Consider the following 17,536-nt stretch of genomic DNA (forward strand, 5'->3'; position numbering starts at 1 on the left):
AGCTCAAGACACTGAAGCTGGTTTTTACACCTCAGTGTCAACAAATCCTGTAATAAAGTTTGTTTTCACGTCTCTGCGACCACATAAACACTCCGGGCCTTTTTTGCCGCCATCTGCCACCTCTTATCTCCCCGTCAGCTTCCCGCATTGACTGTTTTTTGACAAAAGTGTCAAACAGGAAGTTGTATAACCTTCTAACCTACTAAACTCGTGTGGGCGTTCACAACAAACACAGCCCGCGTGTGGCGGCAGTTAAGAAATGATGCAGAGGAGTCGAGAGTCGTAGTTAAAAAAAATATTTATTGAAACCATATAAAAATAGCTTCTAACATAATTTACAATTCTAAATCAAGTGGGTGAAAAAAAACAAAAAAACAATCCAAGTTTTCTCATACACACTCGTACACACACCCCATTCACTCAAACACCAGCGTGTGGTGGACACTGGTTACCATCAGTAGACATTGAATGTTTACATACATTAAAAATGGAAGTGCTTTTCAGCATTATTTACACTTTATTTACACACACACACACACACACACACACACATCTGCTCTTTGAATATTTCAAGCCATAATAAATATGGTCAAAAAAAAACAAAAAACTCCATATTCTCTTAAATAATTCGTGGGCCCTTCAGTGACTGTGGAATGAAACATATACATTCATAGACAGCCGAAATTCTCTCATAAATAAATAAATAAATTCTGCCATGAAAAAAAAAAAAAGCTCATTAGGCATGGGAGAGCTGTCACAACAATAATAAATATCTTATTTACATTTCTTTTTTGTCCCCAACGAATTTTTAAGACCTGTGTGAGGCACATTTTTACTTTCTTTTGAAAAAAAAAAAAATCCCAGCGTTTAAAGAGCAGAAGATGTTCGTATCTCGGTGTGTGTGTGTGTTGCGTTGCATTGTCGTGTGCATTCAGGTTGAAGAGACTCAACACTTTGAGTTAAGCCCTGTGTTTGTATACAGTACAACACAGGAAGTAGAAGAGGAGGAGGAGGAGGGAGGTGGAGTAGAGGTGGATGTTGAAGTAAACAGACTGAGGTAAGTCCAGTGTTTTTTCTTCTTCTCTTGATTTTGTTTACACGAGTTGCTGCCGGCGCTATGAGGTCGTCTGGTTGCTAATGACATTGGAGTAGTGGTGATAGTAGTGGTTGTAAAATAATAACAAATTACACAGGCTTTACTGATCTAGGCCTATGAGAGGGGAAAACAAAACAAGCCTTGTAAAGAGGAAGTAAATGTAGTCTGTTATCATCTTTTGTTTGTGTTTAGAAATTCAAGTATTTTCAGGCTCCCGTTGCCTAAAACAATCTCACATAAGGCACTTTGTTTTGTGTCTTCGGAACTCGCCTCCGACGCCTCCGCTCTTGTGTTTTTTGGAGAAATACCAGCGGAGCGCTGCGAGAGCTAGCGTAACTTGGGCTGTCCGCGTGCCGCTCAGCTCGCCCTCCTGGACGCCTGGCACTGAGGCTCGGCGAAGGCCTCCGGGGTCGCTTAGTCACATGAAGCCTCTACGTGTCAGTTCAGTTCAGCTCAGCTCGGTTCGGTTGGGACTGGGCGAGCCCCATCACCGGGCCGCGGCGGTGGCCATGAAGGCAGCGGGCTCGTGGGCAATGCTGTGTAGCCTGATCTCGGCGGGCGACTTCTCCGTCTGCACCGTGGAGGGCACCACCGACGGCGATGTGTTCTGCATCCACGAGTGGTTGATGATGTCCTCAAGGGACGGCCGGTCAGCAGGCCTCAGGCATAAGCACCACTTGATCAGCTGCTGGCACTCTGCAGGAAGGGAAAGGGAGGGAGAGCTGGTTAGACGACCGTCGGCAAAAACTCGTGCAAGTGTTGCGGAGGCACGCGCGCTCACCTGTGGAGATCTTCCTCCGGAACAGAACCTGTGCCTTGGTGATCTCCTCATCGTGTTCAAACGGGATGTCTCCACACACCATGTCGTACAGCAGGACGCCCAGGGACCAAACGGTGGCTGAGCGGCCGTGATAGCGGTGATACTTGATCCACTCTGGTGGACTGTACACTCTTGTGCCTGTTAGACAAAAAAAAAAGCAATAAAGGTTATTAATATTAGAAGCACAAGAATGTAATTAAAATAAGATACACAACAACCTTAAGTTAATAAATGTTTTTATTTTGTTGTTGTTATAATACTGAAAATGAAAGCATTTTAAGAGTTCCAGCTAAGCCTGTTTTTTTTTCTTTTTTATAAAGACTGTATCAGAGCTCAGCTGCCAGGCAGCGTGACTGGCTGTGTTTGTGTTTAGACAGGAGCGCGTGCGGGAGGGAGGGAGCAGACACGTGACTTTGTTTACAAACTTTGAGTTGTAAAAATACCGCTTCCCTCCGATAGGGGGCGACAAGGCTACAGCTCTGGAGCGAGCGCAGGAAGATGACACAACCCAGGAATTTCTGCTACATGACTCTTCAGTCTATATACTAGGTAACCTTTATCCAGGGGGCAAAAAAGCTTTTTTTAAAAATTTTTTTATCAACATACCGTCAAAGTCAGTGTAGACGGTGTCTTTGAGCAGAGCCCCGGAGCCGAAGTCGATGAGCTTCATCTCGCCGGTGCGGAGGTCAATGAGGATATTCTCGTCCTTGATGTCCCGGTGAACCACGCCGCAGCTGTGGCAGTGCCGCACGGCCTCCAGCACCTGGCGGAAGAAGCTCCGCGCCAGCTCCTCGGGCAGGGCGCCTTTCTCGGTGATAAAGTCGAACAGATCCTTGACGGTCTCCGGCCTCTCCATGACTATGATGAAGCTGTCGGGCCGCTCGAACCAGTCCAGCATCTTGATGACGCCGCGGAAGCCAGTGCCGACCTTCTTCAGAAGAACTATTTCCAGCGGCACGCGCGAGCCGTTAGCCTGAAGAAACACAAATAAAAAAATTAGATAAAAAATAATAAAAAGTATTTGACAGAAGGAAAAGCACCGGAATAATATGAATAGTTTCTCACCAGTTCTGCCCACTCGGTCACTCTGTCCTTGGCTACATGTTTGACAGCAACCTAGCAGGGCAAAGAGGAGACCGCTTTAGAAGACGTATAGAACACCAAAATATGTGAAACCGCCATTTTAAAATGACAATATGTAAATATAAAAGGTGAAAAGTGGACTAACCGGAGCTCCGTCGGATGTCCTCGTGCCGGAGTAGACGGTGCCGAAGCCGCCGCTCCCCAGCACGGAGCCGACCTGATAAAGCTTCTCGAAAGCTTCTTTCTCCTTCACTGTAACAGAAACACAACCCATGAGATCAAAGCGGGCCAAAAGCTCTACGTGTCCCTGTTAATTAGCAAGCGAAGCTTTAGAAATGGGCGGCCAGCCATTGCTCTAACCCCCGCCACTCCATGGACAGCGCAGTAAAGCAGAGGGACACACACACACACACACACACACACACAAAACAGGGCGTCTAACCTTGCTGAACTTGCAGCTGCATTTTCGCCGGCATATCCACGGCGGAGATGTGAGCCAGAGAATTCAGCTTGGACAGCAGCATTCCTTAAATCAAATCCAGCTCGGCGAACACGGTTGTAAATGTTTTATTCCGATAGAAGGAGCCTCCCGGCGCTGCTTGTTGGGGCTGCGTGTCCACGTTGCAGGAACAAAAAAAATGCGGCAAGGATCCTCTCATCCAGACAGAAGGCAAAATCCGCCTGTGGTCCAGGAAAGTTCAAAAAAATAAAAAGGCAACAACAACAACTCGACGTACAGATGTGTTCTCTTCAAAAGGAAACCGACGCGAAAGCGCAGTTGTTCCCCGTGATATATGTAAACAGAGGAGTAACGACGAGACGGATCACAAAAGTGGAAACACCAACGCCTCGGCCAGACACCGGCTTCTGGAAACAAAAAAGCGGGGGGTAGGACGTTTATAAGGCGGTAGTAGAAGGCGTAGCGATAAGCTCCTTCGTCTTTGATAGCCCCGCCCCCTTTGACTCCGTGAGCCAATGGGGACGCAGGCACGCACGTCAATCACAGGATGAAACTAGAGACAGCCTCGTAACCGACGGGGCCAGACAGACGTGGCGGGAATCAAAACGCGCCAAAAAGGGCTGGAATAATGAGTGATTAGGGATTCATGCTGGAGGGAGATGCAAATTCAAAAGCCGAAAGTTTCTGCCTCCTTCAACACATGAAAAATACAAATAGTTTCACTAGAATGCTTTATTTCATATTTTGTATGTGCCATTAATACATCTTAGACTTAGACTGACTTTATTGTCATTTTGCATGCACAGGGTGTATACAGAACGAAATTTCGTTGCATACGGCTCAGGACAGTGTTTTTTCTAGATATTTACTTAATTATAAATGTGAATTAATATAAATAGAATAGTTTAATAATAATAATAACAATTTTAAACTTTGACCGTACAGCAGAACTTTTATTAGAAATAAAGTTATTTGAAAATAAAGAGACATTAAAGTCTTGATTAATAATAACCGCTTCAGGCTTTGAGTAGGTTTCTCTGTAATATTTAGTTTTTTTTCTGGCTGTTCCTGCTGGAGCTGCACTCAAGCCGACGCAGAGGCTTGTTTTCACACAAACAGAGGCACAAACAACCCGAAAGCAGTTCATCATTCCGGGCTTCATCTACTCGAGCCGTCATTTACCCTAATCGCTTTCGCATTGAAACAAAATAGTTTATTGGCTGCCGTGGAGCCTCTCTCTCCCCCTCTCCCAAACTGCGCCGCCGCGCATCAAAGCGGCGCAGGAGGAGAAAAGGCGCATTCCGCTCATTCTTTCAAATTGGGTGGCCGGGTTTGTGGGTCGTTCACAGGATGTGGGAAACTGGAGATAAAAAGACTTCCAGTTACCCCGCCCCAATGCCCCCTCCCTCTCCCCTTTCTTTTACCCCTCCTGCCTCCCCTCATCACTCCTCGTCTCTCCACCCTGCTTTTCCCGCGCATGTTATTGTCTGAATGGCACGCTCGCGCCTCCTGCTCCAACTCACCTTTTGTTTTCCTTGGATTTTTTTTTCTTCCCTTTTAGTGCATTTGTACAACTTGCGAAATCAGACTCAAAGAAATCTGAATCTCGAAGCGTTATTAAAGTTTAAAGAATAAGATGACGCTATTTAAAAAAAAAAGTCTTACCATCCAACCACGTGCGTCATGAAATGAATGTGAAAAGCCAGTGGAGCGTTTCCCTGGATGCCTGCAGGTGATTCTGGGTAGGTGGAATGAAACTTGCTCGAGTTTGAACAAAAAGCCCCCGGGGCAAATTCCTCAGATACCTTCCGAAAGTGAAAACGAGCTTACATGCAAATCATCTCTTGAGCTGCTCGGCTTGTTTTCGGGAGGCATTCAGCAGGCCGCAAATAAATAACATGGAATTTCCACTCTGCATGTTTCATAAGTTTTTTGGGTTTATTTTTTGTTGTTGTTGTTGTTGTTGTTGTTGTTGCTTGGTTACATTTTTGAGCAAAAGCACAGCAATCTGTGTCCTCTTTAGTTCCCCCTCTTTTCCTTTCAGGAAAAAAAAAAGCAGCAGAGGTCTTGTTTACATTCAGAGCTTTCTGCATCCAGCATGACGTCCTGAGACAAAGAGGCGTCTTGCTGATTCTGAATCCAGATTGAAATTTGGGATGATCTGCCTGAGTAGTTTAGGCTCTCTTTAATCCCTGCCTTTTCGTGGATAATCTCCTAATATTTAGTGCTTACTTATTTTATGATTAATCTATTCTAAATCCTGGCTTTTTCTCTCCTGTGCAGTGTGTGTTTTTATTAACAAACATCAGTGTTTTCAACATGGTTTCATTCATAGTTTAAAAAAAAATTAAAAAATTACTAAAGAGTTTCAGGAATTTGTATTAAGGCCCCTTTAATCTGATTTATAAAACCAGTTATCCTCGCCTAATTATGCTTCTGTGGAATATTATCTGTGTGTTTTGGACTCAGGTGGACTGAATACATTTGCACAGGATTCATTTTGAATTCCATTTTGGATTTGAGACCAAATACAGTAATTTGATGGGCAGTTTTAGTGCAAACATTTACTTAACTATGGCAGCCATCTTGAAAAATCCAACAATTATCATTAAATGTGATTCATATGGACCCAATTATGTATAACATGGCACCAAAAGTATTCATCTGTGAAACTGACAAATGTAGAGCAAAAATAAATTTTCCTCGACGACCACGTCAGCCATCTTGAATTTTTCAGTGTCTATCATTATTTCTTTAATTTTTCTCCATTTTCAAAAGTAATCAAACCGGCAACATCAGCGCCGAGTGAGATTCTTGTATTAGCATTTGAAAGATATGTCTGAAATATTCAGTTAGTCAAAAAATGTATTTTTTATGACAACTCTGATAGCCATCTTGACAAAACCAAAACGTATCAGTAAACATGATATCTGTGGATCCAGTTATGTATAATTTGGCACATATTTGGCAAATATTTATCATATTATATTTGCCTTGGCGACCATGGTAACCATCTGGAAAAATGGCCGCCATCTGAAATTTTTAAGAAGTTAATGCTATTCTTTTTTTTTGTTTCATTTATTTATTTATTCTTTCTTCAAACAGGCCAAAAGGAAACATTTGTGCCAAGTAGCTCCTTGTGTCCACATGTGGAATATTTTGCTGAAATATTCACATTCACATGCGCTACAGTTTCAGGTTGTGATGTGACAAAAATGTGAAAACTGTCAAGTTGCATGAATATCTTATCATCTATCAATACACTGAACAGTTGTGTGTTCCTAAAAGGATTTCCTCTGCAGCCACCTGTTGAAGCGGAGGTGGAGTTGCAGTCAGAAGTGAGTTCATGTTCAACCAGAGGCCCTGAAGAGGTGTGTGCAAACGGAGATGACCGGTGACGTAAAATCGTCACCAGTGACCGCATTGGGTTTTTATTTGGGGGGGGGCGTGAGTGTGTGTGTGTGTGTGTGCTCCAGATATTCCTGCCTGCATGGATCAGCAGGGTTCGAATGACAGCCATCCAACCCCATCTGTCGGAAGGGCATATTATTAGTTTGGGACCAGCTGCTCACACCAATATCTGGAAGTCTCAGTTGCTCAGGTTGCCACGGCAGCAGGTTCATGCAGGAAAGCAGGACTGACATTTCTACGTGGCCACGCATTTGATCATCTCTACATTTTTTTGCCTACTTTGTCGTTAACGGTGACGTCTTCAATATGCTGGAACTCTGGAGACCATGAGTGGAAAATAAACAGCGCAGTTTCTGATATTTGGTTTACATGCGCAACAGCTGTATTTCTATGAATTACTTCCTCTTTCTAGAGAAATAGAAACCATAACCAGAGGAACGTTACACAACACCAGATTATGTTTCTTCACAAAAAATGTGCAGAGTTCTTTGATATTTATTTTTCCAATTTTTTTTATTTATTTATTACATTATTATAAAAACCAACATCTTGGTTGCTACCTATTAAAAAAAAACCCCAAAAGCATGTATTTACATTTCAAAGTTGGAATGCTTTTGCTCTCGAATTGCAAGACGTTTTTTTTTTAAATATTCAAATGCATGAAAAATATGCACAGTTCTTTGATATTCCCTTTTCATATTGTATTTTTTATTACATTATAAGAAAAACATCTTAGTTGGTACCTATTAAAAAATACAAGTATTTACATTTCGGATATGTCAAAGTTTGAATGCTGCGGCCCTTGGATTGCAAAAAATGAAGTTTTTTTTTTAATATTCAAATCCGTGAAGAAACGAACATTTCTTTCATTCTGCTGCTGTAAATCTTCTGCAGAGGACGCTACACAGTATCCACCTGAAGCAGCACATGTTCCACCCCATCTTGATACTGTAAAGTTATGCAATGTTGTATCCTTACTGACTACAAACTTGGAGCTTCCCATAACTTCTCTTATCTCCGCGCCTTTTCGAGGCGTCCTTGACCTGGCGCTCCACCCTCACCCTGCTTCAGAAAGTCACGATACTTCCTGCCCGACACATTAACTGAGTGAAAATTACATTTAGCCCCTTTATGTCTTTTCATTTCACGGTGCCTCGCAAAAGTATTCACGCCTCTTAGACTTTTATTGTATTTTGTCACGCTACGGGCACAGACCTCAACGTGTTTTATTGAAATTTTGTGTGAATTTTTGAAAGTTTATGAAGCAGAAAGATAATAAAAAGTGTTTGTTTTTTTCAAACGTGACCTCTGATTCATATATTTGCCCATTCTTTTTTTTATATATAAAATAAATCAAACTCAGGTTAAATTGGAAAATTAAATTTCAAGTCTTGCAACAGAGTTTCAATTGAATATGGATTTGGACTTTGAGTAGGCCATTCTAGAAAGTGAATATTCTTTGATCTAAACTGTTCGTTAACAGGGTCGTTATACTTGCTGGAAACCAAACTCCACCCCCGTCTCCACTACCTTACAGCGATTAGCACAAAAACGATTCCTCAGGATAACGCTGCCACTACTACAGATCTATTCAATAAATTCAAAATACTACTGAAAAGTCTATTTATTTCAGAGACTTTATCAATAAGTCAAATGCGTTGGTTAGATTAATTATATGTTTGAAAACCTTTATTTTTGTTAATTATGATGATTTTCCACTTACAGGTAATTAAAAAAATGCCATTTAAAATTAGAATGTTACATCAGACCAATAAAAAACACTATCTAAAGAAAACAGGAACGTGGGGTTAATGAATCTTATATTTAAAATCTGCTTATTTTCAAAAGATACAAATGGGCCTCATATGAACGCAGATTCTAAGTTATTGAATATAATTGTATGTGTGGCTGCAGGTAAGGGGTGTTCAGTAGAGGTGTGTGAGACGGCTTCTGCATATTTTGGTAACGATTCTATACTGAGTAAATACATGTCCAGTGTTGCTGATGCCGATACAGTCCTGGTAAATTGCAGATACGTTTAATTTTTAAGTTTGATCTTATCAACAAACTTCTGACCCTCAGATGTTTTGGTGATTTTTTCCCCTTTGAATTATTTTGTTAAAACCAGGGACAGAATTTGGACAGAGTTTATGAGTGTCTGCAAAATACTTTAATAACAAATTAACAGAAAGATCAGAAAAACAGAACAAATTTATGTGATTTTTTTTGTTTACCTAAATAAAGAGTAAAAAAATCATCATCATGTGAGAACTAATCAAACCAATATCTTTTTTTAGTTAAGTTGAGAAACTGCAATGCAAAAATGATGTTTGACGGCTTGAAATATTGATATCAAGCTGGTATCGGTATTGTATCAATACCACACTATTATCGATACGATACTGATACTGATACTGGCTTGATATTGATATTATCAATATTCTAGCTTGATCCCACCACCTTCTAAGTTCAGGTTGTATCAGCGGGTTTTATTTACACTATTTACTAATTTGCTGAATTTTGAAGGCAGTTGCATGTACTGGATCAGACTAAAGGGAGATGAGATTAAATAAATAAATCAGAGTTTTGTGTTTAACCTGCCCTCCCCTTATAAAGAATGTGAAAAATGTTTCTGTATTTCTGTCCTCATCTTAGCTAACAGGTCCAGTCAGCTGGCTCGGCTCAGAGAACTTGTTTTGCTCAGACGTCATCATGACGAGTCAATCACGTCTTCAGCTGTTGCTGCAAATCCCACCTGCTCCCACCCTGCAGCAGTCAGGAAAAACAGCAGGAGTTTAAGTGAAGTATATCTTCACCCGGCGGCTATTCCTGCAGCAGCTCTTTGAACGACGAGGAGTTCTCTAGCTGGACCGATACGGTCCGTCTTGGGGACGCAGTGGACGGTGGCTAGAGGGGGCAGCAGATCTAGAACACAGTGAGGTGCTTCATGCTGTTTTTTCACGATTGACAAAGATTAGCACATAATTACAGGGTGGTCGTAAAGCTGCCCCACAGCCCAGCAGGAAGAGCAGCATCCCCTCCCTCACACAAGCACAGCCGGCCCGTGTCATTTACCCCTATCAGCTTGCTAGACAATGAAGCCCTCAGGGACGTTGTTTCGAACCACTTTGGATTTGACAGCAAGGAATTTATAGTTAGAGTAAGAGGTGGCTCTGATGTACAGCTTACAGACCACTCTTCCTCTTCCTCGCCGTCTGACCCAGGGGTCAGCAACCTTTCCAAACCAGAGAGTCAATTCTGCCCTCAGTCCCGGCTAATTAAAACTTGTTGAGAGCCACAGATCTTATGTAACCTTTCGTGAAAAAAACCAACTTGGATATATGCTGCAGGTTTTTTTGTTGTTTTTTTTAAAAAGAAGAATCATTTTGTTTTTGTTTTTAGATTTCGAAACAAAGAAAAACATAAAATATTTATTATATTTATAAAACCACAACTTCACACTAGTTTCTAGTACTCCTCCAAAATTATATACAAGGTTGAACTTTAAAAAAAAAAAAGTTTGTCTATGCCCGGGTCTTTCAGGGTTAAAACCCCACAAATAAACAAACGATGAAACATCATCTGTCACGCTTCCTATTTAGCTGCAGAGTGTTTTTAATCCTCTCCAAATAAGGACAGCTTCCGCATGTGTTGCAGGCTGACCTGTGTGTGTGTGTGTGTGTGTGTGTGTGGGAGGTAGGAGGAAAGGAGAAATTATTTTTAGGGGTCAGTTAAAGGAAGACGGAGCTGCTGCGGTGTGGTCCTCTCTCCTCAGGTAGCTTCCTGCCCCCCTCCTCACCAACAGAACTGACCGACAGGGCCATGAGAAAACCCTCTGACTGACATCAAACGGCGACCTTTCTGGGAAAAGCCCCCACGCAAGGTTTGCAGCTTACCCCTAAGGTCACCAGAGGTCAATTTTCATGTCATCACAGGCCTCGTCTAGGGTCAGAGGTTATTGGCATACCTGTGTAGCGCCACTCAGACTGTTCCTCTGAGGAATTAGCCCCACTTGCCCCGGTTAAAGAAGTTGATTATCAAAGAGAGACTATTTATGGTTTGTTTACAGCCATTGTTGTGCTCGTTAAAGGGGGAAGTGGTAGATAATCGGTGTGTGAAATAAGGCAGGGTGCTGTCAAGGTTGCCAATGGTTACAATGACGAGGCTGTTGTCAGCTTCAGATGTGTCTGTTGTGGGGTTTAGATGATAGGAAATAACATTTCCTACTTTATCCAGGGAATTCCGTCTGGATAATGACGCTGTTGACAGAAAGGATTATCCTCTATCCTCGAAAAGCAGAAAAACAGAAAATATTACCAGACTTAGCTCGATGGTATTCGACTGTAATTATGAGCAAGTTATGGATTTGCGCAAATGTTGTTGACATTTGTGAACTTGAGCAGCACATATCCAGGAAGCATGTAGAAGCCTCCCTGTTTAGTCAAAATCCATAGAAACGTGTTTGGTAGAGTTCAGACTAATCATTAATGTTGCGCATGTTTGGTGTTGTTTCACTTCACTTAGCATTATACATTTTTGCTCTGTCCGTCGTTTCCATACACACAAGGAACTGAGCCCTCAAACAGACTAAGTCTTCCAAATCCTTTTTGATACTTTGAAACCTTAAGTGAGATTTTTTTTTTGGAATTGTACCCATACAATAAATTAATGTGTGGGTACTCCCACACACACACACCTACACACCCACACCCCTGCACACCCGTGTGGAAAGTTCTGTTTGTTTACCTGAAGCACTTAGAGGTCGAATGCTCCAGAAACATGATGCTGGGGTCAGTGTCATGAATCCCAAGATTAATACACCCAATTGAACATTTTGACATGTACACTTGTAACTTTGGCATCCTTTTACCTTAGATGACAAAACTGCTGTGAGAAAGAAAAATGGATTGTAGAAATTGGTTAGTCAGAGGTCAATGACCTTGTTTAGCAGCTCCACTTATAAAAACTAAACTATCTTTTTATCTCTTATAGTCTTTAAATTAAATATTAATTCAGGAAAAAAAATTCTATATCATATGTATAATTATAATTTGAAGGACAGTGGGTTCGATAAACCTCCTATGTCAAACTGATATAAGAGGGTAGACAGCCCAAAAATTGTATTTGGCTTTCTACCTGTAAAGTTAAAGTACTTTTTACTTTTTACTCAAATAAAAGTTAAATGTTGCCATCCAAGAAGTTAGTCGAGAGTAAAAAGTAAATGTCAGAAAGAGACTGCTGAGATAACGAGTAACTGTCTGACCTTTACAGCAGATTTAAAATTTAGGGATGATGTCAAAAGTTGAAAGTTTCTTGCAAATTCTGTTGTTTTAGACTAAAATCTGAAAAAACATTAATACAAACAAATACCATAGATATGAAATAACTAAGTGAAAATGGACATTTACACATACTTTTTTGTGGACACTTTGTTGTCTCTATTTGGAGGATTTTCATATCCTTCACTGAGGAGGTCCAAGACCTCTTGCCACTCCATTGCCCCCCTTTTAAAAGTTTCCAGAAATGCCACTGTGACAGATTGGAAAAGATTACCAGCAAATTAAGATACCTATACTATAATGGTAGACTAGTTTCAACTTTTCTGCACTCCAAGAGGCTCCAGCTCACCACACAATGAATATAAGGGCTAAAAAAGTGGATTTTGCATATGTCACCTTTAATGTATTTTAAGTTATAGGTGGTGTTTGAACGATTAAAATAGGTAGTTATAGGCGTCTTTAGAGGGGGTCTCGAGTGTTTGCTGGTTAGCTGTGGTTCCTAACCCTAAGCACCATGAACACTCTTTTCCTTTGGCTTCACATTTCCTTGCAGATTTGTGTTGGTCTGTCACTTGGTCCTGGTGCATCATTTCCAGCTCCTCCGCTGTAATGCTGTTACTGTCAGAACCAGTGGAAGGTGGTGGGGGCTCTGAGGCCACGTTTCTCTGTGGAAAATATGCTGAACCAGGAAGAAAGCTCTCGGCTGTCACCTTCCCACGGCGGCTGAGGAGGGGAGAGGGCTGGCGGTGGGGGTTGTTGTTGAGCATGGCCCGTGCGCATTCATCCACGTGGGAAACCGGCAGCGGTGACATATTAAACTGGCGTCACAAACAACTCAGTGTCACTGCCGAGGAATGCGCCCAGTGGGATTATCTCAAACTTCCCACAGGGACAGAGAGCGAGAGAGAGAGGGGAGTTTCTGCTTTCCTTTCTGTTTGGTAATCAGCTGTTCTGTTTTTATTTTCAGCAATGTCCTGAGAAAAAACAAACTGACAAAAAAAAAAAAAACACCCCGTTAGGGGCAGGTCGAACTGACTCCACCTATTAATAGCCTCCTCTGTTGTGGGACACTGAACGAAATCCCCACGAGGGAGACAACGTTTAGTCCTGCTTAAGCATTTAAAGGTTGCCTCCGCTCTGTTTTGTTATGTACCACACTCTAGTTTCAGCTTTAACTTTCCCTTTCTTCCTTTTTTCCTTTCTTTCTTTCTTTCTTTCTTTCTTTCTTTCTTTCTTTCTTTCTTTCTTTCTTTCTTTCTTTCTTTCTTTCTTTCTTTCTTTCTTTCTTTCTTTCTTTCTTTCTTTCTTTCTTTCTTTCTTTCTTTCTTTCTTTCTTTCTTTCTTTCTTTCTTTCTTTCTTTCTTTTGCTCTCTCTTCCTCCCACCCTCTCATGTTTACAGTCGATTTGCATCGTGGCCTGGGAAGAAGGAGTGAGCAGTTTTTGTTGTCGTGGCGCTGGCAGAGGGGGGTTTCCCACCAGTTTCTCCCTCTCATCCGGCTGAATGAAAACACCTCTGTGTTGCTGCCGGTGATGTCATGGCCCAGAAAGTGCTCAAAGCTGTTTCCCTGGGAAACCCCATATCAGGAAATCCAGACACCCACCCCTCCTCTTCTCTCCCCTTGATTGTTCTTCCAGTGCAGCTTGGAAAGAACTGAGGTTTCTGATTAGGTTCCCATCCTTCTGCTGGTGAAGGTGGCCAACTTGAACTTACTGAACTCAAATTAACTGGCCTTTACAAGACGGGCTTTAAAAGTTCCTGCAGAGGAATCACTATTGCTCGAATTATTGGGTCATTCGCCTTTATGCTCTCATAAACCCTAGCAGTGATCACTAACTCTTTGTACTTCACTATTCCATCCCCTTTGTGCAATGCACAAAACTCTCAGCATGCTGCCACCGCCGCCATGCTTAGCAGTCAGTACAGTCTTCTGTCGTGTTAGGACTTGAACCTTGGCTCCAGCATCCGTTGAGGGCCAAGTGGCTCCATCTTTATCTCGTATGATGATGAAACTTTTTTCCAGAAGGTGTTTGACTCGTCCATGTGGACAGCTGTGTCTCAATGTGATGCTGCTGTTAGGCTCACTTCACTGTGGATACTGGTGGTGCAGCATCTGAACTTGGGTCAGATCTTGGACCCTTCAGGTCAATGATCCCAGACTTTTAACCCTTCATACAAACCCCCCCCCCAACAAAACACAATAAAGTAGGGCTGGGAAATAAATCAGTAGCTTCATATATTATGATAGACATGTGATCAATAGCAATAGAATGGTCAATAATTTCCAGAACTGCACAGGATTCTGAGGGATGTAGGCAGATGAAAGACTTTAGTGGCTCAACTCTAACTAAGCTGGGTGGATGGCATTGACTAACTCAACCTATGGTTACCTAGCAACAACTTGTGTAACATGCACAGCAGCAGTTTCATGTTTCGCCTCATTACTGCTTAAAAATAAAAAGATTGGGTGGGAGTGAATGCAGAAAATGAGTCCAACAGCTCAAGAGGAAACTGTGGATGAAACAGTTTGGTAATATTGCAGATATGTAACACAATAAACAATCAGTAATTATTGACATCGTGATATGTTTTTCTGTCAAACTTTTACATCATTTTAAAGTCACTGAATTTGGATGTTGCGTAACCAAGCAAAAGGAGTAGTCCGAATAAATCATTAAAAAGCCAAAAGTCTGATTGTTATTTAAGGGGTGCAGACGAAAATCATAAAGTGGAAAAACAAACAGAGAATAAAAGCCAGTAGGGCTGATAAAATGTTAAAAAATGGGCAGTTCTAAGTATTTTAGAGGGGTTCTGACTAATTTACATATTTTTACTCTTCATGGGTGACTCTGATCCTTAACCTCCGCAAATACGAGGGTCCCACTGTTGTTTGGTGTTCAGTTTAGCTGATTTTACATTACCTACAGTTTGAGTTGGGCTTTCTGTCCTTTCTGCCATATTATAACTTCTCGGTCTTTTAGCTCAGCTGTCACTTGGTAACTTTATTTAGAAAGAATGTAATAATTGAGGCTGCAAAACCAAACAAAAGTCACACAGAAATTATTGTAATTACAGCTTGATTACTAACATTGTTAAAAAGTCTAGAACTGGATCAACCAGACTGGTTCTATAAACATGGAATATTTATGGAATATTATAAATTGCAGAGAATTGAAATTCCTGAGCTCTGAGTGACGTTCTGGTCAGCAGTGATGATGAGCATTCAGAGGTTCTGTTTTCCAGCAGCAACACCTCTGGGTCAAAATGACCATTTAACAATGTAAATGAGGATTCTCCTGACTCGTTGACTTTGAAACAGCTGGAGAGTTTTGCATCCACTTCACTATTCTCATTCCTAATGAGCGGATTTACTTCTGAAAGCCCGTGGACTCAATGCTCATGTTTAGCTTTGCGCTGACGTGTGTGTATGAGCTGAATGCATGTCTCTGCGTGGCATTCAGAATGTGGAGTCGTCGGGCTGCGGGAGGGGCAGGAAGGCAGAAGAATGTCTTCACTCCTCACCTCCGTCCTCCCATGTCTCCTCTTCTGCACTTATCACTTCCTGTCAATGTGCCATTACAGGATAAGGCGGACGTTGCATTCTTCTCATTTGATGTTTCCTTTGTGATAAGAGTGAATGAATAAAGCCACCCACTTTATCACTGGACATAAACATCTCGGCTTAATTAGTGGTCGGGCTCAAAGGACGAGTTGTTCTGGCTCCTTTCTTTTCTTTTTTTTTTTTCTTTTCTTTTTCTCTGGATCAAACGTTCAAAGATTTTAGCATCCGGCCTCATGGAGACAAACTGTTTTTAGATGCAGGGTTCGCTTCAGTGTACATGGTGTCTCTGCATGTACTGCCCGTCCCTGGTGACACTGAGGGTCAGCGGAAGGGGCAACTTGTGACAATGGGGGCTGTAGAGATCAGTAAGGCTGTTCCTGAATGAGTGAATTACCCAACACTTGGGATGAGATGGGAACGTTCCAAAAATTTTATTTATTTGGAGGAAAAAATGCTCTTTGTGATGCCAAGTAAAACAGATGAATTAATTCAAATTAAACGTGTGTCTTTATCATTATTTTCTTTATCATGATAAAGAAACTAATAAAAAAAGATGACCCACATGTAAAAACTGCAGCAGAAATTTGTTTGAGCATCTAGCATGCAGAGGGTCTTATAACAGATCTAACTGTTAAATGTTGTATTCTTTCCATCCCTTCCTTTCTTCTCTCCTTCCTTCTTTCTTTCATTCCTTCCTTTTTTCTTAATTTCTTCCTTCCTGCCTTCCTTGTTTTCCCAAGTATGAAATAAATGTTTACATTTTTCATCAGTTGTACCGCAGCATCAAAGATGATACCATCTTGTGCTTTCCAGCAGAAAGTTATCAACATGGACTTGAGAACGTAATTTTACTACTTTTACTTTAACTTCAGAAAAACCAATCTACGCCTTTTAGTTAAATAATTGATTAAATGAACACTTGATAATTGTTTGATTGTATAATGACAGCAGTATTTAGTAATCATCCATGCATCCTGTTCGGCTCTGGCAGTAACAGGTACACTTTGTCTTCCTACTTTTCAGTTTTCCTGGACAACCCCAGGGCTTTTCCAGAGAACCAATACCTCTCCAGTGAGTTCTAAGGTTGCTCCTGGGTCATCCTGGGAAAACCAAAGTGAGGAATCCTGGATGCATTCCAATCAGATAGCAGTAAAGCCATACTGCTTTCAAAGTAAACCTACTTTGAGTAGGTTTACTTTGAGTAGGTTTACTTTGGGTGGGCTCTCTTTGCCCACCACTATGGTGGTGGGCTCTCTTGACGGAGAGCACACCACCATAGTGGTGTGTGACGGAGACCTTGTCACACAAGGACGGAGACCTTGTGTGACAAGGATGGAGACCTAAATGATGAGGAAACGGATCCTCTATGTTGTGGCCAGGCTTTGTATTGCTAGAACAAATTTCTTAGTATAAAACAAATGATGCTAAACTGCTACAAGCAATAATCTCAGTGCCAATATATAAGGGTGCTTGTGTAAAGTAATAATAATCCTACCAGGAAAGTGACCTTTATTGCACGTCACAGCAGTTGTTTACTTTCCTGCAACAAATGACTCCCTGTCAAACTCCCAACCCTACTCATTGTGGACAGGTCAAACAAGAACCGCCGAAGAGTCAGATCTCAACGACGCACGCGGATGTGTAACTTTCCCTTTCCTACACCAGTTACACCCCGCCGCAGCCGCTGCTGCATGTGCACAGGGAGCCCTGCTGTAAACAGCGGCCGATGGGAAGGAACGTGGGAGAGGCTCGCTCTGGAGAACCCAGCCTTTGTTTACATTCTCCGGCCCTGACATCAGCAGTGAGTGAAGGGGCCTGGTGGCTCA

At 41.8% G+C, this 17,536-nt stretch overlaps 1 protein-coding gene across 1 annotated transcript; it reads right to left on the bottom strand.

The window, feature by feature from the left end:
- Positions 1-280: 280 nt before the first annotated feature.
- On the bottom strand, positions 281-3,884 carry LOC102219657 (serine/threonine-protein kinase pim-1-like). The gene is made up of 6 exons (XM_005806204.3): positions 3,442-3,884; positions 3,145-3,251; positions 2,982-3,032; positions 2,523-2,889; positions 1,878-2,054; positions 281-1,792 (listed from the first exon to the last, which is right to left on the bottom strand). The coding sequence occupies exons 1-6, from the start codon at positions 3,521-3,523 to the stop codon at positions 1,584-1,586; spliced, it is 993 nt and encodes a 330-aa protein (XP_005806261.1). The 5' UTR covers positions 3,524-3,884; the 3' UTR covers positions 281-1,583.
- Positions 3,885-17,536: the final 13,652 nt, after the last annotated feature.

Source organism: Xiphophorus maculatus, chromosome 1 (assembly GCF_002775205.1).
Source record: "Xiphophorus maculatus strain JP 163 A chromosome 1, X_maculatus-5.0-male, whole genome shotgun sequence".
Lineage (NCBI taxonomy): Eukaryota > Metazoa > Chordata > Actinopteri > Cyprinodontiformes > Poeciliidae > Xiphophorus > Xiphophorus maculatus.